We start from the raw sequence: 27,461 nt of genomic DNA on the forward strand, positions 1-27,461 counted from the left end.
GCAACATTAAAGTGATATACTCATCATTACAACATAATCCAGTAATATCATTTATATGATAATGTGGATGAAGCTACTTTACATTTTTATGCGGATGATACTGTGATGTATTGTGCAGGTCCCTCTATTAAAGAGGCTGTTGTTAAATTACAAGCTGTTTTTAACATGATTCAGACTCAGTTCTCTGAATTAAAGCTTCTTTTAAATGTGGATAAAACCAAGGTAATGCTCTTTTCAAAAGCTAAAAAGACACCAGAGCCTGTTTTAGATATTGTAACTACGCAAGGAACAAAACTTGAAGTTGTTGCCTGTTACAAATACCTTGGTATCTGGCTTGATGATTGTCTCTCTTTTAAACTTCATGTCAATAACCTGCTTCAAAAACTGAGGGTTAGGCTAGGTTTCTTTTTCAGAAACAAGTCCTGTTTCTCGCTTGAGGCCAGGAAAAGGCTCTGTGACCTTTTTACCTGTGCTGGACTATGGGGATTTGTTGTATATGAATGCACCTGCCAATTACCTGAGCAAATTGGATGCTGCGTATCACAGTGCTCTGAGATTTGTCACAAATTGTAAAGCGCTTACACATCACTGTACACTGTATACCAAGGCAGGTTTACCATCACTCTCTGTACGGAGGCTCAGTCATTGGTACACGTTTATCTATAAAGCTTTGTTGGGTAAACTCCCGTATTATATCTGCTCTCTGATAACACAGAGAGTTGCAAGCAGCTATTGTCTGAGATCGCATGATGTAGTCTTGTTAGATGTGCCAAGAGCAAAGACTGTCTTAGGTAAGACAGCTTTTATGTGCGCAGCTCCACTTGCTTGGAACAATCTTCAGCAAGAATTGAAACTGAGCAATCTCATTCCTCTGCATGTTTTTAAAGCTAGGCTAAATGAAATGCTTGCTGATACAATGGGCACTTGTAAATGTCTATAACTATGTATCCTGTAAATATAATGTATAATGTCCTTTATTGTTTTATGTTTCATGTGGAATCTATATGCTGCAGGTCTCCCTTGTATGTGTGTATGCTGCAGGACCAATCTGGTTAAATAAAGGTTTGAAATGAAATGAAATATGAAACTGAAATGGACCATTCTACATCATGAGTAACTTTAATGCTTATTCTTTTTTCTTCTAATTGAGTAAGATTTGAATGCAGGGCTTTAACTTAAAGCAGTGTCCTCCAATGCCACTGCATTTTAGAGACACTAAAAAAACGTTCAAACATTTGAAATAGTATATATTGTATATTTGCTTCCTACCAGCATACATTCAAAGCTTCCTGTCTTATCAGAACATTACATACTATTAAATCATTAGCTGGAAACAAAAATGTTATAGAGCTTCCACATTGCATTGTGAAGGAGGACTCTGTTCAAATCTCTGATAAGGCAGAAATGCTTGGTTGTTTTAATGAACATTTGGTTGCTTCTGGTTCACTGTTTACCTCGCAGAACATAGCTCAAGGAGCCACTGGTCACTCTGACGGTGGTATCTAGGAGGGTGAACCGTTTCCTTTTATTCCAGTAACAGTCTCAGAGGTGCATAAAGCCCTGAAAAGTTTGGAACCAAGAAAATCAGCAGGTCCTGACAACCTGGAGCTGTACTTTTTAAAGTTAGCAGCTGATTTTATAGCTTTGCCCTTGGCTTATCTTTTTAATCTGTCCATGGAGACAAACGAAATTGCCCTTATTTAGAAATCTGCTTTTGTTCTCCCACTGTTAAAAGGGGGTGACCCCACTCTCCTAAACAACTACAGACCCATCTCCAAATTATGTGTTTTAAATAAAGTGCTGGAATCACTGGTCAATTTCCAACTGAAGGAGTTTTTATCAACAAATAATATTTGATCTGACTTTCAATCTGGTTTTAGGAAAAAACACAGCACTACAACAGCTGCCTTAAAAGTAGTAAATCAATAGAGAGCATTGCGCATCACTTTTTATTGACTTGTCAAAGGCTTTTGATACAGTTTATCATGCCTTACTGTCACAAAGACTCGTTAGCATCGGTCTTTCAGGTAACGCTGTCTGTTGGTTCGAGAACTATCCATCATGGAGATCACAGTGTGTGTGGGCAGAAGGCTTAACTTCAACATCTCTTCAGGTATCCAAGGGTGTGCCACAGGGATCTGTTTTAGGACCATTGTTATTTATAATTTACATTAACAGTCTTAATAACAATGTTTTGAATGCAAATTTGCATTTTTATGCAGATGATACAGTTATTTATTGTTCTGCGTCCACCCCGAAGCAGGCTCTTTGTCAGCTCCAGAATGCTTTTAACATTGTACAATCCAATATGAGTGATTTGAAACTTGTTTTAAATGCTGCCAAGACAAAGCTAAGGATGTTCTCGAAAGCAAAACCCAAGGTCTTGAACCTTCCTCCTATCACCACCTTTGCAGGGGTCGGAGATTGAATCTGTGTTGCAGTATAAGTATCTTGGAGTTATAATTGACAATTCACTTTCTTTTAAACCACACATTGGGGAACTCTTGAGAAAATTAAGAATAGGTTTTTTCTTTAGAAACAAGTCCTGTTTTTCATATGAAGCCAAAAGGAGACTAGTGTCTGCAACCTTTCTGTCTGTGCTGGATTATGGAGATGTGGTTTATATGAATGCATCTTCTCAGTGCCTTCGCTCGCTGGATACCGTCTATCGCGGTGCACTGAGATTCATCACAAACCTCAAAACCTTGATGCACCACTGCAATCTATACACTCGTGTTGGATGGTCTTCCCTGACCACGCGTAGACTGAAACATTGGCACATCCTTATATATAAGGCTATTCTTGGTGCTATTCCCCCTTATCTAAGGATGTACATGAACAGAAAATACACAGGATCCTATCGGCTTCGCTCCGAGAACTTTTTCCTTTTAACTGCACCAAAGGTCCGTACTGAACTGGGGGAAAGGGCGTTCAGTTAGGCTGCCCCTCAAGCTTGGAACCTGCTTCAAACTAAGCTGAAACTCAGAGAGCTGGTCTCATTAAACACACTCAAAGCAACTTTAACTGACCTTGAAGCAGGCCGCTGTGTCTGTAAATGCTTTGACTAATCTCGGTGTATGACTGTGTTGTGTGTTTTTTCTTTGTTTTTTTAAAAATCATCTGTAACTGTAAAATTGTCTGTAACTGTGGTGTTACCATTCTTGGGCCAGGACTCTCGTGAAAAAGAGATTTTTAATCTCAATGAGACCTATCCTGGTTAAATAAAGGTAAAATAAAAATAAATAAAAACATCTGTAAGGGAACATCTGGATGCTGCTGAATAGAAAAAGACTGGTAGTTTTGGGACTGCCAGTTAAAAGGACTGTGACACACGCACACGGTGTTAAGCAGCACCCCTGCAGAATAGAAGGGAAGTCTCTGTGCCATAAAACTTCTCTGTGAAGGCCTGTTTCCCCAAAGGATTTATAGCGGTGGTAGGAAACCTCAATACAAAGTGACATTTGCTGATATAAGCTCACAGAATGAGACACTCCATTGTGGCAATACAGATGTCTTTATAGGGTTAATGGGAAATGCAATGATGTATATAAAAGAATATTATTTTTAACTGCTACACATATTAAAAAGTAATGCACATACTGTATTCAGTGGCACATACACCAAACACTTTCCTGAAACAATTATCCTTTATTCCCCTTTTGAACGTGATACATTGCAAAAGACAAATACAGTTAAACATTTAATCTGAACAACATCTGGCACCCTCGATTCAGAAAAGAAAACAATTTAGAATAATTTACATTTTAAACTAGTAAATATCAAAATGTACATACACTTAAAGTGGTTATACTTCATGGGAACACCTTTGGCTGTCAGAATTAGACGTAGTATGCAACAAACATTGTTTACAACAACTCAACAGCACAATGGTACCTGATAAATAGGGTCTGGGTTTGAGGGTCTTAGTCATGGTTGTCTGCATAGATAAGAAAGAGTGACACCATGTGTTAAGAAGAGGTATCATAACTGAGTTGCTAAAAAAATAACTCAGAAATGTTAAACTTAATGGCTTCAGTTGTAGATTTACAATATGGCAGCCGAGTAATTAATTAGTTGATTAATGGACTGGAGTTAAGTTGTCTCTCATAGATTATGACATGACCTAATTACCATTCAAATGTAAGATATTAGATGTTTTGTAGACATGGTGTGTAACTGCCTTTTCACTTGCCTTGTCTGTCTTTTGATTTTGTGAAATTGCACCTCGAGGCGTTAAATGTGGTCTTTTACTGATGGGAAACTTGGAAGTGGGGTGAAAACACAGAGACAAGATAAACACTGACCTTACAATACAATACATCCTGAAGCTCTGTCTCGCTCACACTCTCTCGCACACACACACACGCACACGCACACGCACACACACACACACACACACACACACACACACACACACACACACACACACACACACACACACACACACACACACACACACACACACACACACACACATACTGTTTGAGCTGCGTTACCAACAAACAAGTAGTGGCTGTTTGTCTTTGCTTGGATCAGTAAACATCCTCAACACAAACAAGTTCCTCTGGAGTGAGAGAGGAGAAACTCACACCGTCAGGGCAGCTGCACTCTCACTCCACCGCGGCCTTTGAAGTCCTTCAGAGAGAACAGATAATGAAGGCCCCTTACATCTTAATTCTTTTAATAGGAGCATGGATGTAACAGGTTGCTGACACTTTGCTGTCATTGTCTCTGCTTAATGTAAACTAAGGACACGTTCAAAAGAAATTATAATTCTTATTGTTCATTTTTGATGAGAAACATGATGCAATTTGCCTAAATAAATAATCAAACCTCTCGAGTGGGTGCTTACTAAAAAATATTAAAAGCTTCTGAAAATAACCCAAAAATATAGTCTGTATTTCTCTTACTGTCGACTAATCTCACTGAAAGAAAAAAACAAAGTACAGTACAATCATTCAAATTCAGTACTGAAGATATACATATATACATATATATTTTAAATAAAACAGCTTAAACTGTACTGGACACTTTGGTTCATAGCAGACATGATAAACAGAGAACGTTTGTTGGTGACTGCTTTCTGCTGCATACATACTGCTCTGGCTGGCAGAGAAGTCCCTGCTCCATATTTCTCTTTTGTTAACTGGGCTTATAACTTCCCACTGTACATTTTACATTTATAATTAATCTAATATGCCATTCTTGAACACTAAATGTAAATAATATCCTACCTTAAATTGTGTTAGATGTAATTTGGACCGTCAATAGTGTTTTATTTCTCACATAATTTACAGATTTGTATCTTCACGTCATCTTTTCTATTTTCACTCTTTTAGTTCTCTTTTATCTTCTATTTTGAGATGCTTATATTGTTAACTTAACAACTTATTAACTGTTTATTTTCTACTCTTTTCTATTTGTAATTATGTGCAATACTTTGTTTAACATGCTGCTGCAACAAAAACATTTCCCATTTTGGGGTCAATAAAGTATATTTTATCTTATATTCTGCATATTTTCTGCAGCAGGAAAATGCTAAACTAAAGTGGTGGTGGAAAATAACTTAGACCATTTACTTCAGACTAGCAACACCATATTGTAGAAATATTCAGTGAAAATCCTGCATTTGAAATCCTACAGGTGAGTGAGTAAGTACAAAGTATTAGCAAGAAATTATAGTTAAATAACAAAAAGAAAATGTACTTATCCTGCACTTAATGTGACAGCCCATTTTAGAATAATATATTATAAAATATTTGTTTAGAACTATTCACGCATTAATGTATTAATTACTTTAATGCTGACTTTTCTTTCATCACATACTGTATACTGCCTGGTAGCTTGTACATTTCATCAAACAATCAATACAGTTTATCTTAACTTAGAGTACAAGTAATACATTATATCATATGTGTTGATACATTGTATTATTAATCTGAACCCTCAAAGTAGCTCTCATATAAAGGAACATATTTAATTGGAGTGGAATAATTGAAAAATTCAAGTAAAATACAAGTACTTTAAAACTCTTCTGTACTTGCATAAATGAAATTATGTATTGTCCACCACTGCCCACAGTCATTGTAATGAAGGAACATGTCTAGTGGTGATGTGTTTTGTCCTATATGGAGCTCTACCGCAGCAACACAGACTGAATATCCTCCAAATTGTCCTTAAACTTCCGAGTACTAAACCTCACTTGGCCGTATTTTGTAAAACAGAATGAGGCTTTGGATAAAAGTGTATATGCTCTTTTGTTTTTAACTGTTGCTATGAAACCAAGGACAGTTAAACTCGGCAGCAGCTTGCTAACCTCCCCTCTGGCTACAGCAGACTCAAAGACCCTCCTCCATCTTGCCCTGGGTGATACAGCAAAGCATTTGGTTCGGGCCACAGCTTGCACTGCAGCCCCAGGTCGTGTCTGGCCTCCTCATGATGACTTTTAATCAGTGACTTATGGGACAAAACTGCACCAAACCACAGTGACATCCAAGCTTTTCCTCAGAGGGCCCACATTCATTTTATAGGATTTTGAATTAATTACCTGACAATGGATCTTCAGAAAACAGATTAAAGGATCAGAGAAAATCTGGCATTATTTGTGCTTTCTGGTACAAGCCAAAAGCTAAACAAGTAAAGAATGCTACCACAGCGTGAAATCCAAAGGACAACAAGCTTGTTTGTGTGTGCATCAGAAGAGCCATTCCAGTCTTCCCTGTGTAAATATGCTTAGCTCCAGATGATCTTCAAGGATGCGCTTGTTTGTACCTGCCGTGTCGTTCTGCTCGTCCGCCCAGCATGACACCCTGTAGCCCAGGATCAGCCCCTCTGAGATCAAAAGACCTTGGTGATTCTTATCAGATAATATTCTTGTTCGCCTTCCCTCCCCTTTGAGTCCAGCCTCCTCACACTGTTGACCTGAACCATGCACACTGTTCCTTATGGCCCTTTGGCCTTTCCTCTTCTTATCACCGTGATGGCCAGGCCATGATAAGGCAGGTCCAGCCTCGGGATAGAAGGAGGGTACTGTCCACTCTTTTTAAAACGTCACAGTTGCATAACTCGGACACTTCAGGGCAGTAAAGAGGTTATCTCAGCTCTCAGTGGTACTATGTTTTACACACTCACAAAAAAGGCAAAAGTGAGATATCTCCCACCATGCAAATGATGTTGATCATAAATGTGTTCTGACTTGTAACGGATCAATTGAAGTGTCTACACATACAAAAGAACCACATCAGTCACATTTTATTATTGGAATTGAAATGTTGTATGTATCATTATGTTTTATGCTTTTGTGAATTTGAATCCGGTTGACATCTGATCTTATTGTTGTCATCTTCTTTGTTCAAGGAGGCTGAAACTTGCTTTAACAAAGATACTTTTACTGACATGTGACAACATGCATGTGTGTCAGTTTTTGTGTGCGTTTATGAGTATGCCGGCTGAGCAGACAGACAGAGGGGACTGGTGTCCAAAGTCACGACCCTGCTCTGACCTGGATGAAGGAAATGGTCACGCTGCTCGAGACAAAGCAGGGCAAAGGAGAGTCTGAGGGGCTGGCTGGTCAGCCTCTAACAATGGGTCCGTGCTCTAAGACCGCGGGCCACACAAAAGCCAGAGAAACCCCCTCCTTCCCACTCCCACATTGCAATAGAACTGGCATTTCACACTGGCCTGTGAACAGCCATTCAATCAAACTACTGTTTAACCTGACCCCTGGCCTACACAGAAATCAAGATGAGTCTGGCGGGATGTATTTAGGTAACTGGCCTCTCTGGCTTTACTCCAACCGTCAGCTACAACACAACTCTGTCTTTACCTCAGTTAATATTGACTCTTATCTATAAATGCAATATGTTTCCCATTTTGTGATTACTGCTCAAAATCTGATTCAGAATCTGTTTTATTGACAAGTAAGTTTATACCAACGAGAAATGTGCATATCAATATATTAAGAGAAAATGGAATTCAAAATAAAAAAGGATAAGATAAAAGAAACATAAATTAAAGAAAAGAACAAAGACAAAAATAAAAATGTGAACAAATACTATAAAGATGTGTTCAAAACATCTGAAATAAAACCAAATGTATAGAAGAAAATATAAAAAATACTATAATATTTGTACAATATATCTTCATAAAAATTAAAGCTGTTTGAAAGAATATTACAATAAGAATGTGAAAAATACTCTAGAAATATAAATACACTATATCTGAATCAAACAAAGCTGCATAAGAGGAACAATAACAATACAGATATAAAAATGCTATAAAAGATGTACATATGTATAATGAAATAGGTGTGAAGTGAAGTCCTGTGAATAATACTTAAACGTGCGTGATCAATAGGCCACCCAATAAATAATGTGTCTAGTGATGGGTGTAAGGGGCTATAGCTCCCTGGGGAAGGAGAGACATCACCAGACCCCTTGTCTGGGTCAACTGCCCTCGAGCCGGGGCTGAGAGCAGCAGCCACATGACCCTCTCGCTTCTCAATAGACTGCTCCTCCCCTCTACCTGTACATGGCTGGGATCAAGGTGTGGGGGCTGCTGCATATCAAACGGAATGGGGCCTTTGATGTGGATGCTAACACAAACACTGTTCTGAGCAGAGTCGTAACAGCTTATTTGTTCCCTTTAGTCATTCATTGAGCTGCTTGTTGAATGTGTATGTCTTCAAAGGGTTGCAGCATGCACCAGTGGTACAGTAGCCGAGGAGGGCCTGAGAGCAGCCCCAGCCTAGTGGGTTGTGGGAAGGCCATCTGGCTTCCTGTTCCTTAGATTTGATATTGATTTATTGGCTGTACATGGGAAGATAAGGGCGCACCAGCTGCCAGAAGTTCTCCTCTGCATCCTCACAGACAATGGGCCTCCTGGTCAACCACATCCTGGGTAAATAGGTAATGCATCATTCCTTGTTCCAAGTTTCAACAAGGCAAAAGTGCAACTAGCAGAACTATATGACAAAATGAAACATTTTGAAATTAACTTGTTTCCTTTTACTCAATGGCACACTCCAAAAAATCCACCACAAAAAACCGAACTTCATTCAAATGTAACTACACATGTTGTGATATTAATCACACGTTAAAAATGATGTATGAATCAGCACTTTCTGTCACAACACAATTAAACTACTTAAGGCTGCATATTTGACACTTGATAGACTGTGTTTACTGGTCTCCAGGGCCGAGGCAACAGTAGTTTCAGTGTTTGTTGTAATAAAGACTGCTCCCATTAATGAGGTGCAAAATTGCATTTACTATTCCTAACAAACCCTGACAACCTTTCACAGTTTAACCCATCACAGAAACCATTAATAGAAAATTAGGCTCTTATGCAAAACAAGTCTCCCGTTCCTGTTAAGTGAGCCGGGGAGCGCTGCAGTTTGGCCTGAGCCTTGTGGGTAGAGGTGTCGGCATGGTGCCACAGTGAATTGTACTTCTGCCTCATTTTTCTCACCAATACACCCCCCACTCTTAAAAAAAGACACACTCACATACAGACAGACTCTGGTGTCACCCACCCCCACCCTTTCTTCCCTTTCCCCTCCCCTGCCAACACAAGCCTGTGATGTGACTGTCTCAGATAATGAGGTGAGAATTTTATTGCACCAGTCTGTGAGGATGACAGCGCCCCAGGCCTCCGTGCAGCCTCGCTGGTATCAGGCGCCCTCTGCTGACTGCCCTGAGCTCAGGCTGGGCTCACACACTGCTCCCAGTCTCCTCCAGCAATGCACTTCAAAGTAGGAGATCAAGGGGTGACTTGCGGATGACATGCAGGGAATGACAATGCCTCAGCCAGCCTACACCTACTGCTACGTGCCAGTCCCAGAGACACAAAGGCATACAGGCTTCTCCCGCACTGCTTTGCTTCATGAAGGAAGTTCTCATTCAGCAGGGGTATATACATACAGGAAGAAGGCTCTGCTCTATGTGTATTCTCTATGAATACTGAAGGGTAAAGGCAAAGTGAGGGGCAGAGGAAGGGCAGCAGAGGAGACAGAGTGGCAACAGATTCTTGGCTGGTGTCCTGTTTGATTGCTGAAGCATTAATTGATAAGATATAGCGTCACACCACTTATCTTTAAAGAAAGACTCCTCATTATCTCGTGTATCACAAACCACATATGACAGAGAGATCAAAGACTTTTCAAAGTGGGCTCTTTTATTGCTCTGAGGACCAAAACAAATCATACTTCCACACCCAGAAATTGGATGTAAAGGACTTCTTCTGAATATCATCCTGGCTCTAAAGTTTGCATTGATTTGCTTGTAACATAATTTGAATACCTTTGAACTTAAAAAAAAAAGTAGCCTGGTTGCCTGATATGAATATGAAGTATTACAGTACATACTATTTTACCTTTGATCCAAAAACGTCTTATAAGCCGTAGACATGCTTACGGGAGCAATTCAGGATATCTTGCCCTAGGACACTTTGACATGTTGACTGCAGGGGGTGGGATCGAAGCACTGAACCTATAATTGGAAGATCAGCATTAGCATTAAGTAATTCACCCCCTGAGCTATTGCCCCCTCCAAATATGAATACAGTGTGTGTGCACATCTCAGGGCAGTAATACAGTAATACATTTTGCAATTTTTTCTAGATGGTTTCTTGACCATCACTTATATTACCTCCACTAGATCAAACTTTGGTGTTGAGTTTTCATAAGTGAAAGCTAGTGTCCAATTCACACGCACAGACACACCCTTCCCCCCCCCCCCCCCCCCCCCCCCAGCAGGGGAGTGAGGGAGCCCTCTTGTGATCCGCCTGTCATTTCCTCTGGTTGGCTCTGTTGTTCCAGATAGTCTTTGTGGAGGAGCCAAGTGGTCCAGACAGAAGGTGGGCTCCTGGCATGCTGCTGAGGTTGTTGGCCCGGCAGGGGAGACAGGCCAAGACCCGGAGAAAAACAAACATGGTGCTGAAACAAGACAGGGAGCACAAATCAATGCTGATGAAGTTAGACAGTAAATCAGAGCTGATCCATTAGGTTGAATAAAGAATATAAGAATTTAGCCTGCTGGTTTAGTAACACGTTGACTGTCCTTGCAGATAAAAAAAGGAGGATATTAGAAATAAAACTGAAACGATAAGTTGATTAATCTTATAGTCAATTTACAGAAAGAAATTGCAATTATTTAAAAATCCATAGATAATGTATTTTTCAAGCTAAAGTGACATGAAATGCTATTAAATATGGATATGTTCGGCCTTTCTGTTCTATATCATATTAAACTGAATATATTCAGGTTTTAAACATATAAAAAAGACATAAAAACGTTGATATTTGTTGTATTTTATAGATGAAATGGTTAATCAATCATTAAAAAAAAATGATACGCATATTAACTAGTTGCAGCGTAATTGAACATTTGGATTGATCCAAATTAAATCTCCAACTACAACTCCAAAAACCTCTCCCTTCTTTCATCTTTATCTTTATCTGAGGTACACTTAATTATTAATACATTGAAGCAATGTTATGCTTTTCTATCTAGGACTCTCAGGTCTTTGAGTTGAGCAGTTAATGTCCCAATTATATATCTCTTCATGAGTAGGAGATTCTTATTTCTCCCCCAGGTCCCATGTAAACAATCAAAATGATAATTGCGCCACCTATAGATACAACGTTTCCCCACCAATCCTTTAAATATGTGGCTCCCAACTAGTCTTTAAGGGACCACTCAAAAGGTCAACTGAATATATGAAGTGGTTCGATTCAACAACGTTAACGTGTCTTATTTTATGGAAGTAACTGTGACAAAACTATAAAATGACTATTTCACTGACCACAAGTCTCACTTCCTCCATTCTTATCTCTAAACTCACATTACGGATATATGCTTTCGATCAGAATCAGAAACAGGTTTATTGCCAAGTTGGTTAACTCATACGAGGAATTTGTCTTGGTGTTCTTGGTGCATACATAAACATAAATACATAGCCTACAAATCAAGACAAATGTCCGCAATGTGTCTTATCTAATACCCTCAGAAATTGCTGCCTAATCATAAGATTTATAAATACATTATAAGTAATAAGTCAAATGTTTTCTTATAGAAAAATATCTCACAAACTGGAGACAGTTTGTACACAACATTGCAGTGAAACACAATTGGCCTTTGTCAGTGGTGGAAAGTAACATAATGTACTCAAGCACAGTTTCAATGTACTTGACTTGATTTATATATATATATATATATATGTGTTACGCCACTTTGTTCTTTTAAATTCATTGCATATTGCCACCATACTTAAGTTACTATTTATTTTGCAGATTATTATATGATGCAATTTTCTTAGATGAAAAATGTAATTATATGTAAAGTAGGATACCTAAAGCTAGCTCAAATTCATCCAGCTACAAAATAAAAATACAAAAAAAAGAAAGATAGAAATGCTATTTACATATTAAGACAATAGTAATAACAAATCTAATAGTATAATAGGCAACAAATATGATTTTATGAAATTAAATTGTATTACAATAAATGGTGTGTTTATTTATCCAAAGATTTGTTATGACTGTATTAGAGGATATTAGACTGTATTGTGTTTAAAATAGATTTAACATCTTGTGAGTTTTTAAACCAGGTAAAGAGCGTCCCCTAGTGTCTTTGATACATAACTCCATCTCACCGGTCAAAGCGACGTGTTGTTCTGTCACACAACACCACTGCTGGTCGGGACAGGAGACGGATGCCTTCTCGGTCTCTACATTTAGATGTAGAGACGCACAAACAACTCCTCTGCTGTCCACCGAAAAACTCTGAAATCACCCCAGGAAGCAGACACTTCAGCGGGGATACAAGCAGAGATGGCCTCGGTGAAAAAAGACGACAGACTGACGAGTTCCCAGAGCTTCATGTGCGTCGGTTTCGCCGGGTTTTTCAGCAAAACCTTCACGTCGCCCTTGGAAGTGGTTAAAATAAAAAGTCAGGTGGGCACTTTTCACTGTAAAAGGGGTTTCCTTCAGAGTTTCCTCTTAATCTACCAGAATGAGGGACTTCGAGGATTTTGGAAAGGAAACCTCGCCTCTTGTCTGCGGTTGATCCCCTACACCGCAGTTCACCTCACAACATACAAAAAGTAAGTAAAGTGAACTATACATCGTTTAATCTCAACGTGTTTGTTCTTACAACATCTCTTGTGGGTGTGGTTTTTTTCTTTGTTTTTCTTTGTCTGTAGGCCTATGCTAAATTAGCTCGGTCAAGATTTAGTGGGAAAAGTGTGGCAAAAAGAAAAAGAGAACACATTAACTACCGTAGAAGAATACGTGATCAATGGATTACTTATTAATGTTTTTACACGATAAAATAACTAATAGGGGTTCGTTTAAATAGTCTGTTTACCTCTATTCGTGAAGCTAGATATATACTTCCTGTTTTACCGCACCTTCAAGTTTCACCCAATCAGAAGGCTGTATTTTCTCATTCGATACTGAGGTGACAGGGTTTTGGTTCCCTGAAAGTTGTCTCACAGGCATGATGTTTTCCTGGGGTCTACTCCATAATGCAAGTTTATTTGTATTTAATGTTATTGTTGAATCCAGTAACTATTGTCTGCTGATTTTTTTTTTTTGCTTGATTCTTTGATATAGTTTGGTCTTTGAAATGAACAGGTTACACATTCAGATGTTGTTATTTGTCAATCCAATAATAGTGGGTTGATATACATATCATAGGCCATATCACGATTTAAAAAATATTTCCATTGATTGTTTAGTCTTAACCAGAAGTCAAGCCACAATGAGGTTGTGTTGGCCTTTTTTTTATGCATGGTTTATTGATTAAACAGTACACATTCCTTCATAATGAAAATGTTTTGGTTGGATGCCTAACCATGCGTACGTGTTTATACATAATTAAATGATGTATGCTTGATCCTAGGGAAAATTAAATGTATTCCATTTGCAAGAGTAAGTGTTGCCTGTGAGACTAACGTGAGGGTAATTAACCAACTCTTTATTCCGTCGGGTTACTACCGAACAAATGGAGCCGCAATGCCTATAGCATATCTGGTATAAAGTCTGTACACGTGCAGGACAGTCATACATATTTATGTCTGTTGTGAAGCTGCCACAGTCTGTATGTTCCCTCTCATGCTTCAGGTCACGTGTGCGTTTAGACACAACCGCATCCTGACGTGACAAACCACTGAACCATTGTCTGTACTGTACACCTTGTTCCAGGAGAAGACAACCCTATCCTCTTAAAGACACACACACACACACACACACACACACACACACACACACACACACACACACACACACACACACACACACACACACACACACACACACACACACACACACACACACACACACACACACACACACACACACACACACACACACACACACACACACAGAGTTTAACCACAGAATCAGGTTTATAGGGGTTCAATAACAAGGAATTTGCCTTGTATCACATACATTAAACATATAATAAATATGTTTTCTATTCCAATTTCTTGAGGCATCACTAAACATTTGTACATATTTAAATATTATTATTGTCTCCCTTTAAATGTTGTTAAAGTGACAACAGAATAGTACAGACTTATTTAATTAAAAAACGTACTTGCACCCTAAAAACATTCACTTTCTAATGAATGCAATTTTCCTTCCTGTGTGTCCAGGTTGGTCCACCTTCACATGGATGAGCTGGGCTTCATCTCTCAGTGGAGAGCCATATTAGCTGGTGGACTGGCCGGTGCTGTGGCTGCACTGACCACCTACCCTCTGGAGGTGGCAGAAACCCGGCTGATCGCTCAGAACTGCAGACAGCCCGTGTACATGGGCGTAGTTCACACCATCTCAAAGATCTACAGGAATGAGGGGCTGCTGGCACTCTACAGGGGCTTTTCCCTCACTTTACTGGGTGTGTTTGCAGTCATTTGTTTCTGGTGGCAACATATTTAATATGCACTTTTTATTAAAGGCATTCCTGTTCCTCCTGACTTCTGTAACATTTCATTTGTCTTCAGGTGCTATTCCCTTTTCTATCGGATGCTATGCAGTCCACATGAACTTGGACAAACTCTGGCAGGAGCCATCTTTTCGCTTCACCCCCCTCCAGAACTTTATTAATGGATGTCTTGCAGCAGGAGTGGCTCAAACCCTTTCTTACCCTTTTGAAACTGTAAAGCGGAAGATGCAGGTAATTTGCCATCGGATCACTTCACTCTTTGCACGTAGGTTTGGTTTGATAGGGGAACTGAAACAGACCTTTTTAAAAAAATAGACTGTTTGTAGTGTAGCAGGTGTAGTACACTGGATGTGTTACCACGTTAAGTCCACAAGAGGGCAGTGGGCATATGCCAACATGAAGTTTAACCTTTCTTAGTCACTCAAGCAAGTTTAAATTCTTGTATCAAAATAGACTTGGCAGTTATGTTTTGTCATATTGACCTTCAGAATAATTTGACCTTTGGGTATTTGTGGAGGACATTTTCCATAAGCGTTTCTGAAAACATGAAGAAACATTGGTTTGCACCGCTTTCCCTTGAAACTATGTTTGAGATCCCTCCTGCAGGTGAGGGAGGACACATGGAGAACGATGGCGCTGCAAAGGACTGAATACTACATCCGGTTTTATCCGCCTATTATTAGCCACCACAAGGTTTCAACAGCTGCTGAGAATTAGATTTTGTGGCTCGTCTGCAGTAGCTGTAGATAAGTTCTCTAAAAATAGCCAGTCACTATCAGACAGCAGGCAAAGTGAGAGTTGTGTATGTTGAGTTCAATAAACCATCACCACCATGTCACCGCACCATCGAGAACAATGTTATATAATGATTTAACTCGTGTCTATGTCTCAGAGTTAAACATTAAAAGTGATGCAGAGATTAGATGATATGAACAGAGCTGAGGGTGTTTGCAGAAGCTTAGGGAAGCCCAGTATTGTTTAACTCACTGGTTAGCTTAATGTTTCCTCCACAAATTAAGCTGTTTGAACCATCTAATGGTGGCGTGTTTCCTTTGATAACCTTGAGACTACTAAAGTTACGTTTCCCCTATCACATGAGGGTCAGACTGTAGAGATGTCGGCACACACAAGACAGTGTGTATAGGCAGGATAGAGTTACGTTTCTGTATTTTGTTTAAAAATGTGTTTAAAAGTTGTAAATAAAAACGGCTTGAAATGTAATATTCTCCACAAAACATTTAGTCAATCATAGACAATAATTAATAGAGCAGAAGTGACAAGTTAATTAATTCCTTCATTGCACTTCTTATTAGCAACGCTGCTGTTATGCATGTAAATAACTTACATTCTCGATTCGGTCTCAAGATGGCAACAGTTTCTATCAGTTTTGTCATTCACTTCATATTTTAGGTTGTTACTTCATAGACACATAATGACATTTCGCTGCTGTGCATTTTCTCTTTCATTCTCTTCTCAGGCGCAGAGTGCCCGTCTTCCACATTTAGGTGGAGTCGACATCCACTTCACTGGAACGATGGACTGTTTCATACAGGTTGTTAAAAACAAGGGCGTCCTCTCACTGTGGAACGGCCTTACAGCCAACACAATAAAGGTAACCTTTCACTTATATACTCATATTAGTTATATCTCAAACATAGTTTAATCTCTATAAATCATCTGATATGAATTCAAATGACTTCACGTGCTCCGGAGCATGTGTTTATGGCGGGGAGAGAATCGTGACCCATGTCACACGTGAGAGGGATGACGGTGAGGGAGGGGCATTGAAAGCAGTGTTAAGTTTGTATTTCATAGCATGAATATCCCAAGCAAGATGGACAAAGTCTGTGCCTGGAACAGCATGCTCCACTCTCATATTTCAGCAGCTAATGTCACAATAGTTGGAAGCTGTTTTACAAATGTAAGGCCTTATCATGAGCCGCTTCTTTAACAAAATATCAAGCTGAATACAAATAAGTAAAATACACATTAAGCACACTATAGGTCATATTCAAACCACAGCATAACCGTCTTAGTTTGGATTGATGGTCAGTTTAAAGGAATAATTCACCCCCAAATTCATCATTTGATTATCAGTTACTCACCACTTAATACATTGAATTCTTTTATCTTGCATGTTTGAAGTAGATGGAAATGTTGACAACAGCAAAACTGTTCCGAAACAATCTTATTCAAAACACAGTGTAAATTATCTTACACTAAGGCAGGTGTGTAACTCTTCTGTGTGAGTCAGGACAAGCAAATTTAAAGAGTTTTAATGAATAACCATGTGTTAGTGAGGCAGTGAGCAAATTACTGGTTGAATTAGAACTTGATTATAATGCACGAGTGTTGTGAGAGTTTGTAAACTTTTATTTATAATTTCAAGGAGACATGGGATGAATAATGGATATAAAAATGAACATTTTGAGTGTTAAATATTCCTTCAATCACATGAAATGATGGCATTACACTTTACAAATTCTTTGTCTCCCACCTCTTATCATTCCTTCAGGTTGTTCCCTACTTTGGCCTTCTTTTCACCTGCTTCGAGTTGTGTAAGCAGGTTTCCCTTTACCGCAACGGGTACATCGTCTCACCCCTGAGCTACAAACTCACCCCGGGGGTCGACCAGAGCCTCGGGCCGTCCGAGCTGGAGGAGGCAAAGCGCTACTTGAAAAACAGGGACTTTGGGTCGTCTTTAGGAAAATGCTGATGAAACTTGACACGAGAAGATGTCTTCTTTTAAAAACAATGGTGACTGCTGACCACACTTGACCAGCAAAATGAAATACTATTCTTCATAGGAGGAGTTAACATGCATTTGAATTATGTCTTGTTAGAAACTGTCTACCTCTTTCATTGACATTATTGTATCTGATAGTATTATTTGTCATCCTTTCTTTCCATGTTTTAACCAAATATTATGTGCCTTGCGCATTGACTATTTATTTTATTAAATGTACTCATCTCAGCTATTAACATCAAACAGTGCCATTCTGTAGTTTATAATTGCTAAATTAAAAATGCTCTTCTACTCTTATGTGTGATAGATTCTATTTTTAATGTACAAAGAATGTAAAAAATGTTGATGCCTCTTATGTTATGAATGTTATGATCAGTCGTTCCAACTTGCAAACATCTATTATGATTAAGAACTGCACTTAAAACATTAGAACTTCACAGACACATTTATTTTGTATATGTTTTTTTAAATCTTTGTTATATATTTATAACCTCAGTTGATTTAACCTTCAGGGAGATGAATCGACATCCTGCTGAAGCTAAATAGGTTCACAAGGACAAGTGTTTGGTTTTTTCTTCATCTTTTACATTCTCAGTAATTGCCGCCACTTTGCAGTGTAGTAAAAATGCAATTTAATATCTGCTAATAATTGACAGTCTTGATACTGTCTTCTTTTTGTTAGCAAAAGACATAAATTGATCTTGTGTCTGAATGTGCAAAATCTGATTTTAAGAGGGTTAATTAAAAACATTAACATGAAAGCACCGCACAATAAAGAATAGAAACATTAAAAATAGCAACAAGTACACAATGGCGGGGGTTCAAGGATAGGGATTCAAGGATAACAAAAAAAGAGAAGATAATAAACAAACAGATTATAATAACATATAAATAAATAGTTTGGTGATAATCTTTGATGACCGGCAAGATTTTTGGTGAGATTTCAAACAAGCTATGGTTAATATGATCGGATCAGTCACCTGATTTAATCCTGTCTTCTTCTTTTCCATACTGTGGGAAACTAAGTGACAGCCACAGGACATTAACAGATGGGATGACCTTTACTCTCAATAGCCATTAGCGATCAGCTGATTCAAACTGATATTTAATATGACATCCAAAACTTCAAACAACACAATACTTACGTTTAGATGTGATTAAATCAGCACATATAAACTACTTTTGAGTTACATAGTTACACTTTTCGTTCTTTTTATGAGTTCACTTGAGTGATGAGGGCACCAAATCTTGAATCTAAGGACATCCATTGACCCCGCCCCCTTTTACTTCAGCCAGCCAATCAGACGCAAGAGTCAAAGTTTACGGTCCCTCGAGCTCAGTCTTATTAAATCCCCTCTCCTCTAGATTGGAGTCGACCATTTCAACTCCACCAACACACACCACCGACTGATAGTAACTGATAACATCTGAAGATGAATGAGACAGCTGTTTCCTTCGGCAAGGACTTCTTGGCAGGTGGTATTGCCGCTGCCATCTCCAAAACAGCTGCAGCCCCCATCGAGAGAGTCAAGCTTCTCCTCCAGGTGAGTGTTTTCATTATAATATCATACGCATGTGATTACATGCTGCTTGAAAAACTAGTGTTTATTTGAAGCATTTGCTGGCATGAATTTCTAGTGAATTGAGGGCGAACTCAACATGTTGTATTGACATATAAAAGATGCTTCATGGTTAAAAGTAAAAGCTGGAGTCTGAACTTTGAGAAACATAGCAGCATCGTCACAGATTGCTGCAGGAACAGATGAGAATGTGTGAAGCACGACAGACCTGTTATGTAATTCGTAAGCGGCAGTTTCTCCAACCAAAACCTTCAGAAGTCCTCATCTTTCATGATAAGTTTTAAGTTTGGCTTGACAACAAACAGCCAAGGTCGCAGGAAGGTCTGCGCCATGAGCCCCCCCCCCCCCCCCCACACACTGCTACACTTGGCCCTCTATCAGCAGCAGCACCAGGAGGGGCTGTGGATAGTTGAATTGGTGCCATCAGAGTTGTACAAGGGAGTCATGAATAGAGGATTTAAATAGGTTACCAGGTTATACTAGGTGAATGCTCATTCTGACAGATCTAGTATAGATAGAACATACTATGTAAATCATAGTGAAATAAGTTTCCAAACTACTACAATTTAAATATAAAAAAGACACTATGCATTAAGAAAACTTTGCAAAGTATTGACAGCCTTAAAACACGAAATAAAAAAAGTGGAGGGAAATATAAATAAGTCTCCTTTTTTATTATATCTAATGCACTGCCGTATTTCTGCTTTAATTACAGGTTCAACATGCCAGCAAACAGATTACAGTGGACATGCAGTACAAGGGCATCATCGACTGCGTGGTCCGTATCCCCAAAGAACAGGGCTTCCTGGCGTACTGGAGAGGGAATCTGGCCAACGTCATCAGATACTTCCCCACTCAGGCCCTCAACTTTGCTTTCAAGGACAAGTACAAGAAAGTTTTCCTCGACGGCGTGGACAAGCGCAAACAGTTCTGGAGATACTTTGCAGGTAACCTGGCGTCTGGTGGCGCCGCCGGAGCCACGTCACTCTGCTTCGTCTACCCGCTCGACTTCGCCAGAACACGTTTGGGTGCCGACGTCGGTACAACTGGAAAGGGTCGCGAGTTCAAAGGCCTGGCCGACTGCTTGGTGAAGATCACCAAGTCCGATGGCATTAAGGGTCTGTACCAGGGCTTCAGTGTGTCAGTGCAGGGCATCATCATCTACAGAGCGGCTTACTTTGGCGTATACGACACGGCAAAGGGTGAGTTTTAATTATCAGACATTGCAAAGCTTGAAACATCTTGTCTCTGTGGACTTCCTTCCTGATTATTGTTTCTCCTACAGGCATGCTTCCAGACTCCAAGAACACTTCAATTCTTGTCAGCTGGATGATTGCTCAGTCTGTGACCGCGGTCGCTGGTCTTGTGTCTTATCCCTTCGACACTGTCCGTCGTCGTATGATGATGCAGTCTGGACGCAAAGGAGGTAGAAAGCACAACATATACACAAACAGCTTTCTGCTTTTGCTGCTGTGTTACTAGAACAAATGTGTGTCTTCTTCTGTCTCCCCCTCAGCCGACATCATGTACTCTGGCACCATAGACTGCTGGAGGAAGATCGCCCGTGACGAGGGCGGCAAGGCCTTCTTCAAGGGAGCCTTGTCTAACGTGCTCAGAGGCATGGGTGGCGCCTTCGTGCTTGTCTTGTATGACGAGCTGAAGAAAGTCATCTAAGTTGTTTTTGTATGTCCACTGTTCATTTTGTGAAGTTTAACTGTAACATATCTTGCACATTTGGAAAAATGTAAATGACATCCTATATGTATAGGGACCAGCTAGTATTACCTACTAGTTGTACTGGGGGAATCTGTTATGCTCTCTTCTCTTGGCCCTTTCCCTGAACACAGGAAAAGTTGCCGTAAAATAGAGGAATAAAAGCAACCTACTAAGTGAATGTTCTGCCTGGTTTTGTAATTTCATGTCATGTATAAAGTTATACCATTACAGACAGAGTGACTGAGAGTCCTGGCAGCTCACATCCTCAGCCGTGTTGCTTCAGAATAACATTTGGCAGCCTCCTGTATGAAATGTAATTTTAGAGACACAAGGTCGTAGTTGTAGTTCAGAGCGGGCCAAAATCAGCTGAGAAAGTTGACCTGACAGTCTATCAACCATGGCATGCCTGCAGAAAAGTTATAGTAAAGAAGTCAGGAGTCTTACCAGTTTTGTTCACATATATTAACAGTTAAGGAGGTGGCTTCCTGCAGAAAAGAAACCAGGATTACATGGATTAATCCGACCTTCTAAGTATACTTTCATATCCTGCCAAGTCTCTTCGGACTACAACTGGTGGGACTGAGGACTTAACCTCCAGTTATTTATACGCATCTGATCTATGAAACTTTATTCAATTAACATGCACACAAATTAAATAATAGCTGCATTAAAGCTAAACAAATCAATGGACAACTAGATGTTTTTTTAGATAGTTGTTTTTGAGGCTTGTGTAAGTGTTGCGCGTCATAAATGAAATTCCTGCTGATATATGATCAAGCCAGATTTGAAGAAGCGTGCACAGGACGTGCTTTTGGCTCTCTAACCAGGGTGTGTCATTTTGTAAAAGCAGACTGCAGTCTCTGTCCTTGTGCTGCCTGTCTAAATACGGGGCCTATAGTGTCAATACAACTCTAAACACTAAGCACATTTTCTCTACTTGACATCTGAAGTATAAAGAAGATTTTGAAGGCCAGAAGGAAAATAAATATATTTTCTCCAAATTCAAATAAAATTAAAGCTGCAAGCAGCGTTGAGCGGGTCTTCGACGTTCCGCAGGCTGTTGTCCGCACGTCGACGTGTGTGTCGCGGTGAGGTCATAATTGACATCGAGCTGTTGAGGGCCGGACTAGGAGCCATCATCTGAAGTCTGGTGCTATTTGGATGATTTTCCATTGAATTAGGACAACATCGGATTTTTTGGCGAGGGATGCGTTTCCATGGAAACGGCATTCGTTGAGATTTCAGATTTCACGTAGAGCTGTTGAGGCATGGACCATCAGCCATCATATGAAGTCTGGTGCCGTTTGGAACCTTTTCCATTGAATTAGGACAACACCGTGTTTTATGGCGAGGGAAGCGTCGCCATGGAAACGGCATATGATGACATATCATAATTGACATAGTGCTGTTGAGGGCCGGACCATTAGTCATCATCTGAAGTCTGGTGCCGTTTGGAACCTTTTCCATTGAATTACGACAACATGATGTTTTATGGCGAGGGAAGCGTTGCCATGGAAACGACAAATGGTGAGATTTCAGATTTCACGTAGAGCTCTTGAGGGCCGGACCATTAATGATAGTCTGAAGTCTGGTGGTGTTTGGATGATTTTCCATTGAATTACGACAACATGATGTTTGACGGCGAGGGATGCGTTACCATGGCAACGCCAAATGATGACATCCCATAATTGACATAGAGCTGTTGAGGGCCGGATCATTAGCCATCATATGAAGTCTGGTGCTGTTTGGACGATTTTCCATTGACTTACAACAACATGGGATTTTTTGGCGAGGGATGCGTTGCCATGAAATCGGTCGCTGCGCGACCGATTTTTTCCAATTTCAATAGGGTCTTCGCCGACCTAGGTCTCAGACCCTAATTAAAGCTGCAAGCAGCGTTGAGCGGGTCTTCGACGTTCCGCAGGCTGTTGTCCGCACGTCGACGTGTCTAGGTGTCTCGAGGACTCGGCCGATCGGACAAAATATTTAGGAGTTACGGCAGTAACACAATAATCACCCGTTTGATGGCGGGTGATCTGTCGCCATGGCAACGGCATATGATGACACCCCATAAGATGCTTAGATGTGTTGAGGGCTGCATCGTTATCAAACCTGTGAAGTGTTGGGCCGTTTGGAGCATGTTAACTGGAGTTATGAGAAAACCGTGTTTCACGGCGGCCATTTTGTTACCAGAGCAACGACATTTGACGAAATCTCAAAACTGACACATATATGTGTCGAGGGCTTGACGGTTAGCACACATGTGACATTTGAACACTTTTTTACCATTTACACAGCAGTTATAGCAATATTGTGCTTAACAGCAAGGAATGCGTTGCCATGGCAACAGCTTTTGAGGAAAACTCACTATTGTCATATTGAGGGGTTCAGGGCCAGATCATTAACTGTCATCTGAAGTGTGGTGGCGTTTAGACCACTTTCATAGGAGTAACAGCGACACCATGTTTCATGGCGAGGGATCTGTTGCCATGGAAACGGCATATGATGACATCCCATAATTGACATAGAGCTGTTGAGGGCCGGACCATTAATGATAGTCTGAAGTCTGGTGGTGTTTGGATGATTTTCCATTGCATTAGGAAAACACCGCGTTTCCTGGCGAGGGAGGCGTTGCCATGGAAACGGCATATGATGACATCTCATAATTGACATAGTGCTGTTGAGGGCCGGACTAGGAGCCATCATATGAAGTCTGGTGGTGTTTGGATGATTTTCCATTGAATTAGGACAACACCGTGTTTTATGGCGAGGGAAGCGTTGCCATCGTGACTGGGCTCACGCGGTCTATCAGCCGACATTATTTACGAACATTTTCGGTGCTTTTGTCGGTCGTTTTCCATGTTTTTGGGTGTTTTTGGCAGGTTTATCGGTCGCTGCGCGACCGATTTTTTCCAATTTCAATAGGGTCTTCGCCGACCTAGGTCTCAGACCCTAATTAAAGCTGCAAGCAGCGTTGAGCGGGTCTTCGACGTTCCGCAGGCTGTTGTCCGCACGTCGACGTGTCAACGTACGGACAAATGGTGAGATTTCAGATTTCACATAGAGCTGTTGAGGGCTGGACCATTAGCCATCATCTGAAGTCTGGTGCTATTTGTATGATTTTCCATTGAATTAGGACAACATTGGATTTTTTGGCGAGGGATGCGTTTCCATGGAAACGGCATTCGTTGAGATTTCAGATTTCACGTAGAGCTGTTGAGGCATGGACCATCAGCCATCATATAAAGTCTGGTGCTGTTTGGACCATTTTCCATTGAATTAGGACAACACCGTGTTTCATGGCGAGGGACGTGTTGCCATGGAAACGGCATATGATGACATCCCCTAATTGACATAGAGCTGCTGAGGGCCAGACCATTAGTCAACATCTGAAGTCTGGTGCCGTTTGGAACCTTTTCCATTGAATTAGGGCAACACCGTGTTTCACGGCGAGGGAGGCGTTGCCATGGAAACGGCATACAGTGAGATTTCAGATTGAACTTGGAGCTGTTGAGGCATGGACCGGTGATATAAAAGTGAAGATTGGGGGACGATGGGACAGTGTCCATTGGATTTACAGCGACACCGTCGTTTATGGCGAGGGAAGCGTTGCCATGGAAACGGCATACATTGAGATTTCCGATTTCATGTAGAGCTGTTGAGGGCCGTACCATTAATGATAGTCTGAAGTCTGGTGCTGTTTGGATGATTTTCCATTGACTTACAACAACATGGGATTTTTTGGCGAGGGACGCGTTGCCATGGCAACGGCATACATTGAGATTTCCGATCTCACGTAGAGCTGTTGAGGGCCGGACCATTGATGATAGTCTGAAGTCTGGTGGTGTTTGGATGATTTTCCATTGACTTACAACAACATGGGATTTTTTGGCGAGGGATGCGTTTCCATGGCAACGGCATACATTGAGATTTCCGATGTCACGTAGAGCTGTTGAGGGCCGGATCATTGATGATAGTCTGAAGTCTGGTGGTGTTTAGATGATTTTCCATTGAATTACGACAACATGATGTTTGATGGCGAGGGATGCGTTACCATGGCAACGCCAAATGATGACATCCCATAATTGACATAGAGCTGTTGAGGGCCGGACCATTAGCCATCATATGAAGTCTGGGGCTGTTTGGACGATTTTCCATTGACTTACAACAACATGGGATTTTTTGGCGAGGGATGCGTTGCCATGGAAACGGCATATGTTGAGATTTCAAATTTCACGTAGGGCTGTTGAGGGCCGGACCATTGATGATAGTCTGAAGTCTGGTGGTGTTTGGATGATTTTCCATTGAATTACGACGACATGATGTTTGACGGCGAGGGATGCGTTTCCATGGAAACGGCATCCGTTGAGATTTCAGATTTCACTTGGAGCTGTTGAGGGCCGGACCATTGATGATAGTCTGAAGTCTGGTGGTGTTTGGACGATTTTCCATTGACTTACAACAACATCGGATTTTTTGGCGAGGGATTCCGTTTCCATGGAAACGGCATACGTTGAGATTTCAGATTTCACTTGGAGCTGTTGAGGCATGGACCAGTGATATAAAAGTGAAGATTGGGGGACGATGGGACCGTGTCCATTGCATTTACAGCGACACCGTTGTTTATGGCGAAGGATCCGTTGCCATGGTAACGCCAAATTAAGTAACATCAGATTTGACCTAGAGCTGTTCAGGGCTGTGGTGCTAAACGTCATGTGAAGTTCGGTGGCGTTCTGAGAATGTCAGTTTGAGTTATGACATCATCGGGTTCCATGGCGAGGGCCCGCCAAAAATCGTACGAACGCGAACTTTGGCGACAAATCACGGCTACGCCGTGCGAAAGAAAAAAATTCTCGTGATAACTTAAGCTCTCCCATGTCTCGCGAAGCTACCCGACGAATTTTCGAGTCGTACGATAAAAGTCCCTAGGAGGAGATAGATTTCGTAGGTACGCGAAATAGGGCAAAAAACGCGATAAAATCGCATTTTTTCGACACCAAATTCAAAATGGCCGACTTCCTGTACGTTATTTTTTACCCCTCCAAGAGGCTTTTTGGTTCGTCTCCGCACCCTAGATATGCGTGGCGAGTTTCGTTCGTTTACGTGAAAGTTAAAATAGGGGGAGTTAACGTCAAAAACGGAAGTGGGCGTGGCCTACGCAATTTTTGACGTTAAGTTCCGGGACCAATGACATACTTGAAGTTGCGCCACTTTTGACGCGACTGCAAAATTTGGTGAGTTTTCACATATGCTGCGGGGGTCAAAAGTGCGTTTCAAAAGTTCAAATAATTATCATAATTAAAGCTGCAAGCAGCGTTGAGCGGGTCTTCGACGTTCCGCAGGCTGTTGCCCGCACGTCGACGTGTCAACGTACGGACAAATGGTGAGATTTCAGATTTCACATAGAGCTGTTGAGGGCCGGACCATTAGCCATCATCTGAAGTGTGGTGCTATTTGGATGATTTTCCATTGAATTAGGACAACATTGGATTTGTTGGCGAGGGATGCGTTTCCATGGAAACGGCATTCGTTGAGATTTCAGATTTCACGTAGAGCTGTTGAGGCATGGACCATCAGCCATCATATGAAGTCTGGTGCCGTTTGGAACCTTTTCCATTGAATTAGGACAACACCGTGTTTGATGGCGAGGGAAGCGTTGCCATAGAAACGACAAATGGTGAGATTTCAGATTTCACATAGAGCTGTTGAGGGCCGGACCATTGATGATAGTCTGAAGTCTGGTGGTGTTTGGATGATTTTCAATTGAATTACGACAACATGATGTTTGATGGCGAGGGATGCGTTGCCATGGCAACGCCAAATGATGACATCCCATAATTGACATAGAGCTGTTGAGGGCCGGACCATTAGCCATCATATGAAGTCTGGTGCCGTTTGGAACCTTTTCCATTGAATTAGGACAACACCGTGTTTCACGGCGAGAGACGCGTTGCCATGGAAACGGCATATTATGACATCCCATAATTGGCGTAGAGCTGTTGAGGGCCGGACCATTGATGATAGTCTGAAGTCTCGTGCTGTTTGGATGATTTTCCATTGAATTACGACGACATGATGTTTGACGGCGAGGGATGCGTTTCCATGGAAACGGCATCCGTTGAGATTTCAGATTTCACTTGGAGCTGTTGAGGGCCGGACCATTGATGATAGTCTGAAGTCTGGTGCTGTTTGGACGATTTTCCATTGACTTACAACAACATCGGATGTTTTGGCGAGGGATGCCGTTTCCATGGAAACGGCATACGTTGAGATTTCAGATTTCACTTGGAGCTGTTGAGGCATGGACCAGTGATATAAAAGTGAAGATTGGGGGACGATGGGACCGTGTCCATTGCATTTACAGCGACACCGTTGTTTATGGCGAAGGATCCGTTGCCATGGTAACGCCAAATTAACTAACATCAGATTTGACCTAGAGCTGTTCAGGGCTGTGGTGCTAAACGTCATGTGAAG

The 27,461-nt window shown here is 40.9% G+C and overlaps 2 protein-coding genes and 1 long non-coding RNA gene across 3 annotated transcripts; 2 read left to right on the forward strand and 1 right to left on the reverse strand.

Annotated features, from left to right (window-relative positions):
- Window positions 1-10,152: 10,152 nt before the first annotated feature.
- On the reverse strand, window positions 10,153-10,728 carry LOC117454167 (uncharacterized). The gene is made up of 2 exons (XR_004552960.1): window positions 10,647-10,728; window positions 10,153-10,487 (listed from the first exon to the last, which is right to left on the reverse strand). It is a non-coding gene; the product is annotated as an uncharacterized lncRNA (long non-coding RNA).
- Window positions 10,729-12,825: 2,097 nt separating this feature from the next.
- slc25a43 (solute carrier family 25 member 43) lies at window positions 12,826-18,143 on the forward strand. The gene is made up of 5 exons (XM_034093288.2): window positions 12,826-13,101; window positions 14,656-14,897; window positions 15,004-15,176; window positions 16,423-16,557; window positions 17,461-18,143. The coding sequence occupies exons 1-5, from the start codon at window positions 12,830-12,832 to the stop codon at window positions 17,659-17,661; spliced, it is 1,023 nt and encodes a 340-aa protein (XP_033949179.1). The 5' UTR covers window positions 12,826-12,829; the 3' UTR covers window positions 17,662-18,143.
- Window positions 18,144-19,043: 900 nt separating this feature from the next.
- On the forward strand, window positions 19,044-21,165 carry slc25a5 (solute carrier family 25 member 5). Its single transcript, XM_034093659.2, has 4 exons — window positions 19,044-19,235; window positions 19,987-20,473; window positions 20,557-20,697; window positions 20,788-21,165. Exons 1-4 carry the CDS (start codon window positions 19,125-19,127, stop codon window positions 20,943-20,945), a joined length of 897 nt encoding a protein of 298 aa, XP_033949550.1. The 5' UTR covers window positions 19,044-19,124; the 3' UTR covers window positions 20,946-21,165.
- The last annotated feature ends 6,296 nt before the right edge of the window (window positions 21,166-27,461 follow it).

The sequence above is a fragment of the Pseudochaenichthys georgianus genome, chromosome 10 (genome assembly GCF_902827115.2).
Source record: "Pseudochaenichthys georgianus chromosome 10, fPseGeo1.2, whole genome shotgun sequence".
In the NCBI taxonomy this organism is placed as follows: domain Eukaryota; kingdom Metazoa; phylum Chordata; class Actinopteri; order Perciformes; family Channichthyidae; genus Pseudochaenichthys; species Pseudochaenichthys georgianus.